At 37.0% G+C, this 18,804-nt stretch overlaps 1 protein-coding gene across 4 annotated transcripts in view; it reads left to right on the forward strand.

The window, feature by feature from the left end:
* The window catches only part of CLIP4 (CAP-Gly domain containing linker protein family member 4), a 100,203-nt gene that overhangs the window by 43,007 nt on the left and 38,392 nt on the right, over window positions 1–18,804 (forward strand). For all 4 annotated transcript variants that reach the window (XM_032497288.1, XM_032497286.1, XM_032497285.1 and 1 more), the window contains exons 2-7: window positions 749–896; window positions 9,125–9,264; window positions 10,047–10,140; window positions 11,241–11,402; window positions 13,096–13,214; window positions 16,576–16,812. In XM_032497288.1, coding sequence (XP_032353179.1) covers window positions 764–896; window positions 9,125–9,264; window positions 10,047–10,140; window positions 11,241–11,402; window positions 13,096–13,214; window positions 16,576–16,812 — 885 coding nt within the window. In that variant the 5' untranslated portion in view covers window positions 749–763. The remainder of the gene's footprint in view (window positions 1–748; window positions 897–9,124; window positions 9,265–10,046; window positions 10,141–11,240; window positions 11,403–13,095; window positions 13,215–16,575; window positions 16,813–18,804) is intronic.

The raw sequence follows: 18,804 nt of genomic DNA on the forward strand, positions 1-18,804 counted from the left end.
ACTAAAACATTTTCTCTGCTGTGTCATTTCTGATATGTGGGCTAGGGCGCAGGACAAGTCTAATTTAGAGCAAACTTAGTCTGAGTGCCCATTTTCTCTGGGAAAAAGAGGTAATATAAGTGATGTGGTTTAAAAGGCAATGCCTTCTGTCCTCTGCTAGAATTGACTAAACAGATCCTCTGCATTGTTAAGAAGTGGAACAATGCCAGTGAGCTCCTAGATTAAGGTTGGTGTGACTGATGTGCTCACTTTCAGCAAAGTTTTCTGGGAAAATAATGAACATTCTAAACTAGATTATTTCCGTGTGATGAGCACATGGCATGAGCTGTTGGATCATGGATGATAGAACCCGTGTCAGATCCTGTGAGGAGTTAGAGATCCATCTGCTTGTTTGTTGCTGTGAGTCAAGAGAATATCACCCATTTAGATTAGTTCAGCATTTAAAAAATGTTTATTATTATTATTATTGGGAAATATATAGTAGTTGTTTTTATTACTCCTGAACTTTGTCTAAAAAGTTACATGTGCTGCTGACTCTAAGACACAGCGTGAAGCAATGTGTATTCTTTAACGATAGTTTGCTAAAAAGAAGTTTTTCCCCCCTTTCTCTCTAAAAGAGATTCTTGAAGTTAAAAATGTCAGTAGGTTAGATATTATAAGAATATAGGCTTTTTGTGATTGAAGGCAGTCATCATTCTAAGTTGCATACAAATATAATAGATATGCTTTTCTCCCCCTCTCATTAAAGGTGGCTTTCTAGAAGATGACCATAGAGGACCTTCCAGATTTTCCATTAGAAGGAAGTTCTTTGATTGGAAGATACCCATTTTTATTTCAAGGTTCTGATACACCAGTTATCTTTTCCATTTCTGCAGCACCAATGCCTTCAGACTGTGGTATGTTAAGTAGCTGTGTTTATTTTCTATGAACTGTTAACTTCTGTCTTATACCCTTTTTGTACTCCTAATTTTCTCCTAAAACCATTTGTTATGGTTTTCATAAAATTGCTAAAGTTTTCCTTTTTCAAAAATACAATTGCTTTTTCTCTCTTTTCAGCTAATCGTTTTATTTCTACTGCCAGCATTTTTATTATGTAAAAGCATTCATTTTAAGCACCACGGTGGATTCAGAGGATCTTATTTTTAGAGTTCAGTGGTACTTAGACATCTATCATTCTTTTGATGTACTGATGTATTTATTTTGGTTAAATGTACTAACTTGCTTAAAAAGCCCTGTACTAGGAAAAAAAAAAAAAGACCTAAAAACACTGTGTGCTAGCCGTCTCTAAGGGCCCTGTTGTTTCTGAAATACTAGAATTCTAATTAACAAACCAAATAATCAGTGCTGAAATGATCCAAACTTGGGTGGCAGTGTAATGACAAGTGATGTTTTAATACACAAGCAAGCCTAATTTGGATCCTGTCTCAGTTGTCTCCCATTGTAATTATCAATGTACACACAAGTAAAGTAGAGTAAAACAAAACAAAAAAACCCTGTACTTAGACAGGGTAAGGCCTTTCCCTGGAAAGTGGAGTGAGATTGATTCATATTTAAATTGGGTCATTTAAATAATCTTTTAAAATGTAAATTTAGGAGTATTCTCGTTTTTAGTCTATTTAGACCTATTTCCCCAAGACCATATTTTATCAAATAATTGATAAAGAAATAAAACTGGGAGATAAATTTGATAGATTTATTACATTTCTAATTTAGAGTTTTTCAAGTAAAATATTGGGTCACCACTTCAAATTGTCTTTGGAGGTAGAGACAATGCGATTTCAAAATTTCAGTGAATATAAAATGATTGGATTATGAATTTGTCTTTTTAGTCATATCCATTATAATAACTTCTCATCTCCAAGTATGCTATTTTTATGTGTTCAGATAGCCGCTTGCCTTGCCATCATCAAAGGTGTTACATAAAAGCTGTGCCTAGATCCTGAGAATTATTTGCAGCTTTTACAAAAATTGACTGGATTTATTTTCAGGTATAACAAAATCAGTTATGCAGGAAAAATCTTGAAAAGCACTCTGTACCTTGCTTGTGGCACTCACCTCATTCTGTCTTGAGTCATAATTGTCTTGTTTCCTTTCCTGGACTATAGCTCTTTGGATGGGAGTAGCACTCATGTTTTGTTTTTGTTTATCTCATTGGGCTAATGTAGTCATTTGTTGATATTAGTTGCTCAGTCAGTGTTTGTTGAATAAATACACTGAATGAAAGGTGATAATGGATATTCATCCCTTTGTGTAACTGAAATTAAACATTACCTGTATTCTTAGAATTATAGATTCTTGGAATCTGGATGGACCTATAGTTCAACTTTCCCTACTCATCTCTCAGCATAGAAGTTCTGTTTTCAGGATCTCTGATGGATAACCATTCAGCCTCTTGGATATCTTCAATAGTGGGAAACTGATGAAATAATCCATTTTATTGTTAAAGTTTTAGTTGTGATAAAATTGTTTTTGTCTCTGGACCCGAAGTATGTCCCCTTGAAATTTTGGCCAACTGTTTGGTGGGTGGAACAAACGCTTCTTTACGTGATAACCTTCAAATGTTTGAAGATAACCTGAGCATTTAGTTTGTACTTCTTTAGGCTACAAATTTCTGGTTCTGTCATGAGTCCCTCATTGTCGGGATTTCTAGACCCTTTTCATTCTAGTTGTTTCCTTCTTAGTGTGCTGTAGTCAGTGTCCTGTTAAAAAGCGGCACCCAGAATGTGAGGGCCCATTATGTCCTAGATGCAGGGGATAGCACAGCGCCCAAGACCAACATTCTAGTAGGGAAAACAGGTACTATACAAACAAATGGATACAGAAAACATAAATATTATAGATTATAATGAATTCCGTGGAGACAAGAAACAGAGTGCTGTGATAGAGGATACTGGAGCAGAGTGGCTGTTTTAGATGGGCTGGTCATCTGAAGAATCAGAAGCAGCTAGTCAAGAGAAGTGCTCCAGGCAGAAGAATAGGAAAGCAAAGGCACAGAGTTGGGGAAGAACTTTGGTATAGACTTACAGGAAGGCCATGTGGCTGAGGAGCAAAGTGGTTGAAGGGCAGGTTGGCAGGAGATGAAGTTGGAGAGGAAGGCAGGGGCCAGACCAGGCAGGATCATTTAGGCCTTGGTAAGAATTTGTGTTTTTTCCTAGGTATAATGGGAGCCATTGAATGTGAGGCTGAGAATGAGATTAAAACCAAGAAACAAAAAGAAACCAACCCACACAAACCAGAATTTAGGCGTGCAGCTCAGTGTTGACTCTCCAGGTGGTTGCCCTGCAAGGCTGTACACAGATTTTTGGAATCTTTTGCTTTGAATGCCTCTAGAATCAGTTTACACAGACCACACATTATATATTGAAACCCCCCAAATGTTACTATTTTTGCATAAACAATGAAGCTATCTCTTAAAGAGATACAAGAAATAATAAAAAAAACTTATCTGCCCACGTGATTACCATTCCTAGTGTTAGTCATTCCTTTGTGCAGACGGCATTTTCACTTGATAGCACTTTCTGCCGCGTGGGCTTCCTTTAACATTTCTTATAGTGCAGAGCTGGTGGTGAGTTCTCTTCAGCTTTCATATGTCTGAAGACATCTTTATGTCATCTTCTCTTTTGAAAAATGTATTTGTTAGGTATAGAATTTTAGGTTGATAGTTTTTTTTCTTTCAATACTTAAAAGTGTTGCTTCTCTGTGTTTCCATTGTTTCTCTCAGGAAACTGGCTATCATTTTTGTTTCTCTGTATGTATTGTCTTCTAAATTTTTTTTCCTGATTGCTTTGAAGATTTTCTATTTATCATTGATTTTGAGTAATTTTACTGTCATGTGCACTGGTGAAATTTTCTTTTATATTCTCATGCTTGGGGTCTGTTAAGCTTCTTGGATATGTGGGTTCCAGTTTTCATTAAGTTTGGGTAATTGTTATTTCTTCAGATAAACTTTCTGCCTCTCTTCCTTTTCAGACACTCCAGTTACAGATATATTAGACCAGCTGGAAGCTTTATCACAGCTCACTGATGGCTTTTTTCATATTTTAAAAATTCCTTTTCTTTCTGTGTTTCATTTTGGGTAGTTTCTATTGCTGTGTCTTCAGCAATGTCTGATCAGCTGATGAGCTCAGCCAGTGTAGTTTTCATCTCACGTGTAGTTTTCATCCCTAAATTTTGATTTGGGTCTTTTTTATATTATCCATGTCTCTACTTAACCTTGTGAACCTTTGGAATACAGTTATAATGGCTGCTTTAATGTCCTTTTCTGTTAATTATAATATTTGTGTCAACTCTAGGCCTGTTTTTTTTTTTAACATTTTTTATTGATTTATAATCATTTTACAATGTTGTGTCAAATTCCAGTGTTCAGCACAATTTTTCAGTTATTCATGGACATATACACACTCATTGTCACATTTTTTTCTCTGTGAGTTATCATAACATTTTGTGTATATTTCCCTGTGCTATACAGTGTAGTCTATTCTACAATTTTGAAATCCCAGTCTATCCCTTCCCACCCTCCACCCCCCTGGTAACCACAAGTCTGTATTCTCTGTCTGTGAGTCTATTTCTGTCCTTTATTTACACTTTGTTTTTGTTTGTTTGTTTGTTTTTGTTTTTGTTTTTTAGATTCCACATATGAGCGATCTCATATGGTATTTTTCTTTCTCTTTCTGGCTTACTTCACTTAGAATGACATTCTCCAGGAGCATCCATGTTGCTGCAAATGGCATTATGTTGTCGGTTTTTATGGCTGAGTAGTATTCCATTGTATAAATATACCACATCTTCTTTAAAATCCAGTCACCTGTTGATAGACATTTAGGCTGTTTCCATGTTTTGGCTATTGTAAATAGTGCTGCTATGTACATTGGGGTGCAGGTGTCATCCTGAAGTAGATTTCCTTCTGGATACAAGCCCAGGAGTGGGATTCCTGGGTCATATGGTAAGTCTATTCCTAGTCTTTTGAGGAATCTCCACACTGTTTTCCGTAGTGGCTGCACCAAATTGCATTCCCACCAGCAGTGTAGGAGGGTTCCCCTTTCTCCACAGCCTCTCCAGCATTTGTCATTTGTGGATTTTTGAATGACGGCCATTCTGACTGGTGTGAGGTGATACCTCATTGTAGTTTTGATTTGCATTTCTCTGATAATTAGTGATATTGAGCATTTTTTCATGTGCTTTTTGATCATTTGTATGTCTTCCTTGGAGAATTGCTTGTTTAGGTCTTCTGCCCATTTTTGGATTGGGTTGTTTATTTTTTTCTTACTGAATTTTAATTGATCATTCCTCCTGATTATAGGTCACTTTTTCCCTTTGCATGCCTGGGAATCTTTGATTGGATGCCAGACATTGTGAATTTTACCTGTCGGGTGCTGGATATTTTTCTGTTCCTATAAGTATTCTTGAGCTTTGTTCTGGGATGCAGTTAATTTACTTGGAAATAGTTTGACCCTTTCAGGTCTTTCTGTTATGATTTTCTTAGGTGGTTCTGGAGCAGTGCTAATCTGGGGCTAATTATTCCTCACTACTGAGTACTTTACCCAAAGCCCGGTGAATCTTTACCCCAGTCTTTTTGGTGGGAACAGGCACTGTTCTAGGCCCTATATGCTCACTCAGCACTAATCCCTCTAATTCTTTTGGATGGTTCTTTTTCTCACCTCAGGTTTTTCCTCACAAGTATGTGTTAACTACTTAAGGGAGACTGTCCACAGACCTTGGGGGTTCTCTTGCTTTGCACCTCTGTCCTCTCTGGTACGTTGCCCTGTGAACTCTAACTGCCTTATTTCCTTGGGCTCTCAGCTTTGTCTCCTCAGCTCAGTGAGCCTGCTGGGCTTTTTCTTGGTTTCCCTCTCTTTGCACTCAGATCTGGAAAGGCCCCAGGAAGAAACGTGGGGGCAATTGTAAGACTCACGTGCTTGTATCCTGTCTCTTGGAGATTGCTGTCTTACTGCCTGATGTCCAGTGCCTTGGAAACTTCATTTCATCTTTCCTTTTTTATTTTTTTGGCCGTTTCAGATAGAAGAATAATATGTTACTCCATCATGACTTGAAGTGAGGCATCCTCTTTAGTCCCCTACCCCCTTTCTTTTGATTAAAACTTTTTCTTTTTTTTTTCCCTGTATAGAAGCTGAATTTTGGGTGTCGTTAGATTTGTTAATGTAGTGTAGCATAGAGGTTAATATTATAAGTAAGTCTGGCTTTAATCCTGACTGAACCACTTACTTACCCGTTGTGTGATCTTGGGAAAATTACTTACTGTCTCTCCCGTTGTTTCTTCTTTGATAAAATGAGGACAATAATATTACCTACCTCTTATGGTTGTTATGAGTATTAAATTAGATAATGTACGTAAAGTGCATGGAACAGTCCCTGACACATACTAAGCACTTAATAACGTGTTATCATTAGCGTTTCAATGGGCTGTCTGCTCCTTGCCATGACCTCAGTATGTAATTGCTGAAGCGTTGTTACATGTTTCGGTATTTGGTGGGCTAGTGTCCTGCCCCCCCACCCCGGTCATTATTCTTATTAGTTAAAATATTCTTTCTTATTTCTCTTACACTTACTTTCTAGATCTTTGTTACTCAAAGTATAGTCCTTAGTCTAGTAGCATTGGCGTCGCCGGGAGCTTGTTAGAATGCAGTCCTGGCCTCACCTGAGACTTTCTGGAGTAGCATCTACATCATAACAAAATCCCTAGGTGATTCCTATCTACGTTAATGTTTGAGAAGCTCTAACAGAGATGAATGGAAGAGTAATTTTGTCTGTATCTTCTTACAAATAAATCTTGGTGAGATTTTGATTGATTTGAATTGAAATTATTTTGAATAATTGTTCTTGGGAAAATTGACAGCCTTTAGTATTTTATCTTCCAATCCAGGAACATGATGTGACTCTCTCTCTGTTTAAGTCACCCTCCCCCTTCAATTTTCTTTAAATAAGCCTTACATATGTATTGACATGTTTGTTACTTTATTGTTGTTATGTTCTTTTTTCATTATATTTCATTTAAAAAACTCCTTTAAAAATGCAGAAAATACAGTGATAGCAAACGTGTTGCACATATCCACCATCAGAAAGAATATTCACATTTTGTCTTATTTCCTTTAGGTCTTATTTTTCAGTTACAAGAATTAAAACCTTAAAGTTGAAATTCTGTCCATTTTCCTTTGTAGTTCCATTCTCCATGCTCCCCAGAGGCAACCACTATCTTATATTTAGTGTGAATATTTCAGACCACTTAATTATACATTTACTATATCATATGAGCATCCTTAAATAATATGTAGTGTTGTTTTGTATGTTTGTAATTTTTTGTAAATGATAGATGTTGTGTGTTATTCTTTAACTTACTTTATTGATCAATATGTTTTTTGAGAACAGTCCTTGTCAGTTCATGACATAGATATCTGATCCATTTATTTAGTTGTATGAAAGCATCAAGTCTATCCTGTGGCGAAACCACGTTCTATCCATTCCTCCGTGGAGAAATGTTTCAGTTTCTCAGTTATTTTGCTATTACAATCAACGCTAGAGTAAGCATTCTTGTACATGTCTCCTACAGTCACATGATACAGGAGAGTCTTTTTAGGTATATATATTTAGAAATTTCTCTACTAGAAATACCCAATGCCCAGAAAAGTGACTGATGTGTAAATATTTATTGAATGGGTGAATCAGTTAGATCAAAAAAAAAAAATCCAGTCAACTGCTATATATGGGAAACACACCCAAATCTGTGTTCGAGTACTTGGTATGTGTTGCATACTGATTATTTTTTGACCCTTTTTTCTTATATGTAGAAGACCATTTCATTGTCTTAGGTTTTGGATAGTATCTCATTCTTGTTTCAGTCTTCTTGATTCTCTTCAAATGGATGGCTCTACTCTTATACACATCCTTGGTTTTGTGCTTCTCCTTTCATCTTTAATTCATCTTTCATGTTTATTCTAAAAGTAAGAGTTTATGTACCTAGGATAATTTTGGAAAATAAATAAAAGTACAAAAAAATGTAAAAACCACATGAATCCTGCTATTCGTATATGCTGTTTAAAATCTGAGCTCAATCGTGAATTCTCTTAGGGAGGCAGTGTAATAGAGGAAAGAAGATAGACTTTGGAGGCAGACCTGGTTTCTACCCCAGATTTGCCACTTACTAGCTGTGTGACTTTGAGCAAGTATTGTTTAGTCTGAACTTTGATTTCCTTATCTGCAAAATAAGAATAATACCTTCCAGGTAGGGTGTCTGTGAAGAGTTGTAGGGTATTGTTGGGTCAGTTGTAAGCGCTCTGTGAATATTACCTGTAATGCTCTCTTCTTTAGACGCTTCCATTTTTAAGATTCCCTGCCTTCTTTTAGATTGTTCAAGGTAGTAGAATCTGATTTTCTTCTGTTCTCCTTTATTCTCCAGCCATAGGATGCTCTGTTTTCTCTGAAACTTAAGGAAGTGTTAAGAGATTTTGAAATCAGATTCAATTTTGTCTAGTATTCCATGTTTTCACTAACATGTGTTCCAAAATAACCCAGTCACCTTGTCCCAAGGCTTCCTTTCTTGTCGTCAGATGCTGCTTCCTTACTGTGTGTGTACATAGCAGTTCCCCTCATGCTCCTTAGTGGGTCCAGGTCACACCTGTTTATTATAGAAAATTAAGAAAATACAGAGACGTGAAAAGAATATTTAAAATTACACATTGTTCGAGTACACTGTTGATATTTTGGCATATTTCTTTCTATTATGTATGTTTTAACCATGGATGTGAATGTACTGTTCATGATATATTAATGTTTTGGAAGGTGAAAATACATGTAAAATTTGACAAATTTTCTGTGCTTTAGAATAAGTTCTTAGTTGAGGGTTTAAGATCAGTGTGCTCAGATTTTTGTTTCATTTGTAATAAGATATGGTATGATGCATGGAAATCTCATTCTTAAGAAAATTCAGGAATGCCTCATACTTTTTGGTGATTCTGACTTTGGTTTTGAGAATTGCTTAAGGTAAACTTCCTTTTTCCAGCGTCTAAAAATATCTGTGTTATTTGAGCCCTGGTCTTACTGTTTATTATTTTCAACATATTTATTTGGAAATTTTAATAAATTTAACTTATATCTTTTTTATTTCAAACAGAGTTTTCTTTCTTTGATCCTAATGATACATCATGCCAGGAAATTCTCTTTGATCCCAAAACTTCTGTATCAGAATTATTTGCCATTTTAAGACAGTGGGTTCCTCAGGTCCAGCAAAACATTGACATTATTGGAAATGAGGTAAGGAATTCTTTTTAACTTTTGTGTTGTTTGGATTGTTAATTGGATAGATCCCCCCCCCCCCCCATCTGTATGGAAAGGTGGTGATGAAGGGGAAACCTTTCAAAGATTCTGACTCTGTTCTTTGTATTTCTGGGTTTGTCCTGGAGCAGTGAGTTGGTCCTGTACAGTTTCCATCTTTTCCCTCATGCCCCTCACTTCCTTGCACCTGAAACTCTGACATGATAGACTCTTGGTGGGGCAGACATTTTTCATATTTTCTTTCTTTGTACAAATTAATTTGTAAACTTTAAAAAATACTTTCATGAGGGGATTTTCTTACTGTCACGTTTATCTATACTTTGGGGTGGTTTGGTAAAGACCTAGGCTTAAATATAATTTTTTTAAATTTTTGATTTTTTTAAAAGAGGGATAAAAGAATAATGCTGGATTCTTTGACCAGCACACCATCATGTTGTAAGAAGAGAGAGCTTATACTTTTTTCAAATACCATTATTTCCATAGAAGGGAAATTTGCTTGTCCTTTGAGAGGTGAAGGAACATATTTGGAGTGCCAGATTGCTTTGGAATACTCTTTAAGAATTTTCTTCAGTTGGTTGACAAGTTCAGTTTTCATTATTGTTGTTTGGTACGGATGTAAAATTTATCCTTAAGAGAAGCCAGTTCTGTCTACTCATTTTATTGAACACTAATTCATACAAGGTAGACTAACTTGGTTTCCCCAGCAGTGATTTGAAATCAGTTGACTTCTTGTTGATATAATTTCTTCCTTGTTTCCTCAGATACTTAAGAGAGGTTGCAATGTGAATGACAGAGATGGATTGACAGATATGACTCTTTTACATTACACTTGCAAATCTGGAGCTCATGGTATTGGTAAGTATGTGGTAAACCTGTTAGTGGTTTAAGACATCTTTCTTTGTGGTTGTGTAAGCTATGTTCATGCCAACCGGAGCCCTTGGGAGGGCACGTAGCTGATGATAATAATATTCCCTGAATAGGTGAGGATTAAGTTAGGTCCTCCACATACCTCGTTTCCTTTCCTCCCGTTTTTCCCACAGGTTCTTTATAATTTCCTGGTGCCTCCTAACTTTTCTGGAACAGGGTTCATGCCTGCCTGCTTGCTAGGTGAGAGTAACTGGTAACACGTAGAACCTTCCTGAGAGTTTACAGCAAGGTTTGACAATCCATGCTCAGTTTTTCAGGCTTCCCAATCCGTACAGAACCTACTCTTTAGGTCTGTCTAAGGTCTGTTCCTACGTACATAACATATGCCAAAATTGGTATTCTCCTGTGCTTTACCATGTTTTACACCTGCCTCATACTTAACTGCATATTGTGAACATCTCTTCGGTAGTCTGATATAGTGCTTCTTAAACTTTTGATGGTGAAGGACTCTTTTTTTTTTTTCTTCCTGCAATCCATCATAGACTGATATTTTTGTAAAATAAGATAAAAATGTGTTTATAATAGAAAAATAAAGACATAAAATATGAGCCCAGATGTTTTTCAAAAGCGTAAAATTACATTTCATTTAATATATTCAGAAGAAATGATTGCATAGGGAAAAAGAAAAGAATTATAAAAGGTACATATTGCAGTTTGGGGCTGGCATTGGTCCATGGAGTGTACCCTGAGGAGCATGGGTCTAGTGCACTGGTTTTAATGGCTCTGCAGTATGCCATTACATCATGTCTCATAATTTATTTAACCAATGTCTTATTATTGTACTTTTAGGTTGTTTCAGAATTTTACTCATAATAAAAAGTGCTGTGATGAACATCTTTATAGCTAAGTGTTTATCATATCCCTGAATATGGTCATTTTCTTAGAATAAATTCCTTGTGACCTTTTTGAGGTGTAAGAGTGTATTCAAGATGCTGTTTGCTTTGGCTTTTTAAATGAGGTAGTAGATGGCCATCCATTGGAACTTAAAATCTATACTGAAGAAAAATAATTTAGAAAACCTTCTCTAGGTGACGTTGATACAGCTGTAAAATTTGCAACTCAACTCATTGATCTGGGAGCAGATGTGAGTTTGCGGAGTCGCTGGACAAATATGAATGCTTTGCATTATGCTGCTTATTTTGACGTCCCTGAGCTTATAAGAGTGATTCTGAAGACATCCAAACCAAAAGGCAAGTACTATAAGATCACCATTAGATGTTATTAATTGAAGACTTTATTCATGGCAAAAAAATTATAATTCAAAGAGATGTTTACTTCTAATCCATCTTGTTCCATGTGACCTCCTATCCCATTTTATTTTTCATAGTTCAAATTTTCTTTATTGAAAATTAGTTACTATCCTTTCACAAAAGACCTAGTACAAAGAGACACAAAATAAAGTGTTCTCTGGGTATTAATATCTCTGTAAATTCCCCACTATAACATGGATTTTACAAAGTGTATTTGAATCTATGTATATTTTTTTTTCTTATTTGAGTAACCAGAAATAGAGCAATAAAACTTGCAGAGCTAAGCATTGAAATCATAAAAAAATATTTATTTTAGGTGGCATTCAGTTCTGAAATTCAGTGATTCCATTAAAGGATGATTATTTTTAAATTTCTTTTCCCTCCTGTCTTGATGTTATCCTAAAATGGAACATTGTAATGTCTAAATCACAGTCCTGGTATTTTGATGTTCTCTCTGGGTCATCTCGGGGGGCAGTTTTCTTTTGAGAAAGAAACAAGGGCTAGTGCAGTAGCATTGCTTTAAGTTAAAGGCTGTATGCAGTGTTTTCTCCATTTGTAGAAGACTTGTTTTGGAGATTTAGTAGATAAGTTTCCCAGAATGTTTGTTTCTAACCTCTGCTTTGTGTAATTGTCCGTTTCCTCTTCACCTTTTTACTTTTTCACTTTTTGAATAATGTTAGTCAGAAGGTCTCTCTTGATAGTACAGTGTCTTTGATAACTCAGGGGGGGATTGTCCAGAGCATGTCTTGGTTGTTTGGAGTTGTAGGAAGGGCATGTGGACTGGTGTGGTCTAGATTAAGGTAGGATCAGCAGAACCCAGAGGCATATTAAACCCTTGTTAGGAAACATTCAACATGAGATTTCCAAATCTGTGAGATTTCCCGTGTCTATGTATAACATCGTGATGATTTGTTGAAAGTTATTAAAATGTTCCTAAAATTGCAGAATTCCCATTCTTATTGTCAAGTGCAGGTTCATTTGTAGCATAAAGTGTTGTGAATGAATACAGTATGTAAGCATGGAGCATATGTTTAATTACTCTTTAACTTATTCCTGGTTGAGAATTCTGCATATTTGTTTTACCTACGAATTTTTCTGCAAAGAGGCAGATAGTAAACATTTTAGGCTTTGTGGACCACATGGTCTGCGTTGCAGCTACTTGATTCTAAAGTTGTGGCATATGCATATTCTCTGTGGCTACATGCCACATGTATGGCTGTGTTCCAGTAAAACTTTATTTACAGAAACAGATGGTGAGTTAGAGTTGGCCAATAGGCCGTGGTTTGCTAGTCCCTGACCTCCCTATTATGTCATTATAGTTGTCATAGCACATATGCAAGAGATTTAATGGAAGTGTGTTAAGATATTTCCTTTTATAAATATGAATTATTGCCATTAATTGCTTTTAAATATAGTTTAGTTTGTGATGGTTGGAAAATCCACGATAATATCAGTCCATTTGCTGATGAAATTTTATTATACTAAGAAAATAGTATAGTCCTTCTAATGGGTTGGTTTAAATGGCCAATAAATACTACTACCACCCCCCCAAATAAACATAGCCTGTCTCCTTTTATGTTATAATAGCTTAATTTAAAATTTTAGTTAGTACACCTGTGATCTTTTATTGCAGATGTGGATGCCACCTGCAGTGACTTTAATTTTGGAACAGCTCTGCATATTGCCGCATATAACTTGTGTGCGAGTACTGTGAAATGCTTATTGGAGCATGGAGCCAATCCTGCATTTAGGGTAAGAGGTTAAATTAAAAGCAAAAAATATTAAAAGAATTAAAACATCTAACAGTATCTCCCTGTTGAATATGGATGTTATAGAACTCTTATGTGAGCAAATAATTTATATTTTTGTGCTGCATATAAGGAATAATGATGGTGAACTTTTATCTCAAATGCATTGAGGAATAGCAGTGAATTTCAGTCCTTTTATATTAATAAACTTTACAAAACTTTCAGCTAAGTAAAATGCTCTTTAAAGTATCTTCTTTAAGTTTAAAAGTATCTTTTATTTAGGCTCCTAATACATAGATGAAACATTAGTTGTTAAATAAAAATGCATATATTAAAGTTAAATTTCTGTATTAAATCGTATTTTAAATTGTTTTGGAGAGATGTTATATTTCAGACAGGTAAAAGATGAGTATTTAAGAATGGAGTAAACCTTTAAAATCAACTTAAATGAAAATTTTATTTTTCATGGTAATGTGACAGATTTACAAAATTAACAGACTGGGTTGAATTTCATAATCTTCAGATCCTTTGGTATTTTATTGTTTTCACAAAAGTGGTTCTCCGTGTTCTTTTCCCTTATATTGATGACGGTGACTTACTCTGGCAGGAATCCTTAATTGGGTCTGTGCCTTCCCTTGAAGGGCAGGGGTAGACAGTGTTACAGAAAGCCCCATCTCTCGCCGTCTTTCTCTCCCCCTCCCCACTTTCCTGTTTCCTCTCCTCCCCTTACTTCTTTGTCACTTTTCTCTCTGTTTAAACCCATCAATTAGTTAGTTAACCCCTTCCCCTTTCCTTCATACCCTAGTATTTACTGAACCCTGGGAGAAGGCAACAATAAATCTCTGTTCTCAAATAGAATACAGTTTGGAGGGGAGGATGGACAAGAAAGCAGTCAGCTGTGCTGTAGAGAGTTCAGTGTGTTATGATGGCGGACAGGTGGAATGTGGCACAAAGTGTTGTGGGCTTACATGGGAGGGGGTGTCTATCCAAGCCTTGAGAAGGCTTCCTGGCAAAGGTGACATTGAGTGCTTAAACACAGTTAAGAATTAACCAGGTATAGGAGGAAGCTGAGGAAGGCATTTTAGGCAGGGAGAATAGTATGCACAAAGGCTAGGAGATGATAGTTCGTTTTGGCTGGAGTGTGAAGGTGTTTGTTTTTGCTGGTACAGCTGTTGGCAAAACCCCATTTGTGGAGAGAATATTTTGAGTCTAGGAAGATGCAGTGAGGTATGTCATTGAGGTAAATTACCAATTCAGGCGAAAAGCAATTAATAGATTGCCAAATTGAATATGTGGGTTGGCAGTAGCCCTTAGATCATAACCCTGATAGCCACTGCTTTAAAAGAAAATGAAATTCTGTAATTAATCATGAATAGGTCTTCTTATGTTAATATGACATCATTGTTGTTATTTTTATTTAACTTTTTTTGACAGAAGTTTTAGTTGCTAAATTTTATATAGGAATTAATAGAAGTGTGTGATTTAACAAAAATCTGAAGTAAAATACTCATCAGGATAGGTTTGTTGATTTAAAAAAGTTCTTTCCCTCACTCTTTTTTCCAAGAGTACATCTGAGTGCTGTAGAGATTTTATTAAATTTTGTAATTTTGCTTTGAAATCTGAAATCAGAGTAGTTCATCACCATTCCAGAAATTTGATGACATGCCTTCCTACCGTGTTTTTACTTAGGACCAAACTGACTTAAATTTTAAAACAAAACAAAAAAAAACGTGAGGCACTTGCAAACTAAGTGTGTTCTAAAAGCTTCATTCTTTTATCCATGGGGATCATTTGCAGGTAATTATCAGAGGAGAAGAAAAGGGTAAAAGGTTTCTGAGCAAAAGAATCTTGGTTTGTCTCACTGAAGGAAGATGATAGTCTGGAATCTTCCTCATGAAGTCTAAGTTTTTGGTGAGGGAGCATAGAAGAAAGATATCTTGTTTGAGGGAAGGGCAGCAGGAAGCAGGAGGGCTGAGTCTGGTGGGTCCGGACATGGATCGCAGGGTCATCTCTGCAGTGAACGTGGAGGTGGCTCTGAGCGCGCCATCCATGCGTATCTCCCTTGCTAATTCTCCCAATTGGCAGACTGGAAATGGTAGTCGTGTTTTACTTGCTTAGTTGGTCTCTCTTGCTACAGTATAAACTCTTACCAGGAAAGATTTTTATCTGTTTTATTCACAAGCTTTTTCTTGACATGAAAACCGAATGAGGCAATTTTTGTATAATTGGATTTTGCTTTTGCGTGCAGATGTTAGTTACTGACCGTTTTATCTCACTGCAGGGTGATGCCTCCTCTCCTTTAGAGTGCGAGCAGAGTTGTTTTCTCAATTATAGCCCAAACTTTAGAAGTATTGAAACCATAGATTTTGTTCCTGAAGTCTGAGTCATTCCACAAGTGGGCAGGATGGGTCGAGGTCACAGAGCCAACCAGGGTGGCAGCTCTGGGAGAGTGGAGGGAGTCTTGGATCTTGGGTAGGGAAGCCAGTCAGTCCTGTGACCTCTGTCTCCAGACTTGCCTTCTCCAAGCCTGTGCAGCCAGGCACGCTGAGCCTGGACCGCATTCCCTGCCAGCTAACCTGCACAGTATTCCCTCATCTCCCCAGGCCACTGCACTGGTGCCTCTTAGCAGTGAGGCCGTCCCTGACCCCTGTGCATGAATAGCCACCTGTGTTCCTGTATCCTCTGTTCCCCTTCCCTGCCTTAGTGTTCTCTCTGCCACTTTTTACCCTTTGATGTAACATTTTTTATTTTATTTTTTGATTTATTTTAATTAAAGTATAATAAGTTGAAAATGTTGCATCAATTTCTGGTGTACAGCATAATGTTTCAGTCATACATATACATACATATATTCCTTTCCATATTCTTTTTTGTTATAGGTTACTACAAGATATTGAATATAGTTCCCTGTGCTATACAGTAGGACCTTGTTTATGTATTTTATATATAGTAGTTAGTATCTGCAAATCTCAAAATTCCCAATTTATCCATTCCCGCCCCCTTTCCCTTGGTAACCATGTTTGTTTCCTATGTCTGTGAGTCTATTTCTGTTTTGTAAATAAGTTCATTTGTGTCTTTTTTTTTTTTAACCATATGTTTTATTGTTTTATTTGCATGATTGTAGTCTGTGTCTGTCACCAGGCTGTGTGCTTTTTGAGGGCAGGGCTTTTTTTTTTTTTTTTGGTTTCTTCCCTGTATGTCTTTAGCGCTTAGAATGGTGTGTGGCAGCTAGTAGATGTTCAGTAAATATTCTTTAATAAATAAATGATGAATGAAATTAATTTTTTTCCAAAGATAATTTTAGGTGACTGTGCAGAGCTCTAAGCAGATAGGACCTGAGAAGTTTCTCTTCTTTTTATTTGTAGAATGACAAAGGGCAGATCCCTGCCGACGTTGTCCCAGACCCAGTTGAGATGCCCTTAGAAATGGCCGATGCCGCGGCAACTGCCAAAGAAATCAAGCAGATGCTGCTCGACGCGGTGCCTCTGTCCTGTGATCTCTCAAAGCCTTTGCTTCCAAATTACGATCGGGTTACTAGCAAGGCGATGCTGACGTCACTTGGCCTGAAGTTGGGGGACCGTGTTGTTATTGCAGGACAGAAGGTACAGTAGGTGGCTGCGGTCTCTAGAGCTATGTCCGGGGTCATTACGTGGCCTGCACTCCCAGGAGGCATACAGTGTGGTTTTGAGGTTGTTGTTCTTTTTTTTTTTAAGTTCAATATGTAGGTAGAAAGATACTTAATGGGAAATGTGAAACTTCGAATCACGGTTACTGTAAAGTATAATTTAAGAAGATAAGCTGTTCGAACTTAATAATGGAAACATCTTTGAATGGGAGAAGCATGGAGTACAGCAGAGCTGCCAAGTGAATTCGGAGACACCAGCCGGGAAGTCCTCCGGCCGCAGTGTTCTTGCGTCCCTCCTACCCCCCACCCCCCAGTCTTCAGCGGTGCTGCTCCCACTGTTCCCACTGCACAGAAGTGGAGCAGAGGCTACCCTCGCCCTTCCTGGGTGTTTCCCTTCCTGATCCCACAAACAGAGAAGCCTTAGGTATGATTTTAACCTGGTAATAAAAATGTATATGGAAAAGGGGACTCCCCACTCCACTGAAGGTGCTCCAGACACCGCTTTCTCCAGAGCCTCAGTTTCCGGATGGTATTCACCTGTTGCCACTCTCTCTTTTAAAGTACCTTATATTGGGGGATGGAGTGCTGCTGCTTTTCTCTCTCTGTTTAAATTTTGGGGTCAGTTGAGAGCTTGATGTGGAGACTAGAACAGGGAATTGCTGCTTGCATGTGGAATTCTAACATGGTTATATCTACATATTGGGGTGACTGTGGGGAGGGTGATGCACTTCTCTCAGAAAACACTAAAATTTGAAGTTTGATTTACTAAGGCAATTGCTTCAACAGGGAAGTTAAGCTACAAACTGTTAGGTTGAGAATGACATGTACCAACTTCCACATGAATACATTCACAGACACTTGTTTGTTTTCCATTGTCCTGTCTGTGGAGCTAAAGTATCAAGAAACGATGAATGCATAGGATTTCCCCCCACTAGGATTAATATTCAGCTTCTTTTAGTGTTCCTGTCCTGTGTCTGAGAATGCACTTGTTTTATTTTACTTTTTATTTTGAATAATTTAAAGCTATACAAAAGTAGGAACATACAATGAACACATGTATACCTGTCAGCAGGGCTGACATCATCGCACAGCCAGCCTTGTTTCATTTGTCTTCTCTCAGTCTGTTGCTTGTCTTTTCATTCTCTTAGGAGTGTCTTGCAAAGAGTAGACGTTTTAAATTTTGATGAAGTCTATTTTACTAAGTTTTTCTCTTATGGCTTGGGTGTGTAGAAATCTGAGAAATTTTCTACTATGTTTTCTTCTAGGTGTTTACAGTTTTAGGTTTTATATTTAATTTTGAGTTAATTTTTGGAGAGAGTGCTCGGTGTAGATAGAGTTTGTGTGTTTCTCTTTCCCTCTCTGTCTTGAAATGCTGCCCTTGCTCCTTTGACAGGTAACCACATGTGTGTGGGTCTATTCCCGGATTTTGTTCTGCTCCACTGATCTCACGATTATCCTTTCTTCAGTCCTGCCCTTTCGTGACTGCTGAGGCTGTGTAGTAGGTGTTGCAGTCAGATAGTGTTAGGCCTTCATTTTTTTCTTTCTTTTTTTTTTAGGTTCCTTTGCCTTTCCGTGTACATTTTAGAGTCAGCTGAAAGAGGTTTACAAAAAAATCCTGCTGAGATTTTTGAATGGGTTGTGTTAAACATAGACCAGTTGAGGAGCACTGACATACTAAAAATATTGAGACTTTGAATCTTAAACACAATATATCTCCTATTTAATAGGTATTTGGTTTATTTCATCAAAGTTTTGTAGTTTTTAAGCATATAGGTATCACACATACTTTGTTAGATTTATACCTAGGTTTTTCATGCTCTTTGGTGTTGCTGTAAATGCTGGCATGCTTGAAATTTCATTTTCCAATTGTTCATTGCTAGTATACAGAAATACAATTGCTTTTTGTATATTGGCCGTATATCCTGCTACTTTGCAAAATTCATTAGGTCTGCTGACCTTTTTTCGTAGG

The sequence above is a fragment of the Camelus ferus genome, chromosome 15 (assembly GCF_009834535.1).
Source record: "Camelus ferus isolate YT-003-E chromosome 15, BCGSAC_Cfer_1.0, whole genome shotgun sequence".
NCBI lineage: Eukaryota > Metazoa > Chordata > Mammalia > Artiodactyla > Camelidae > Camelus > Camelus ferus.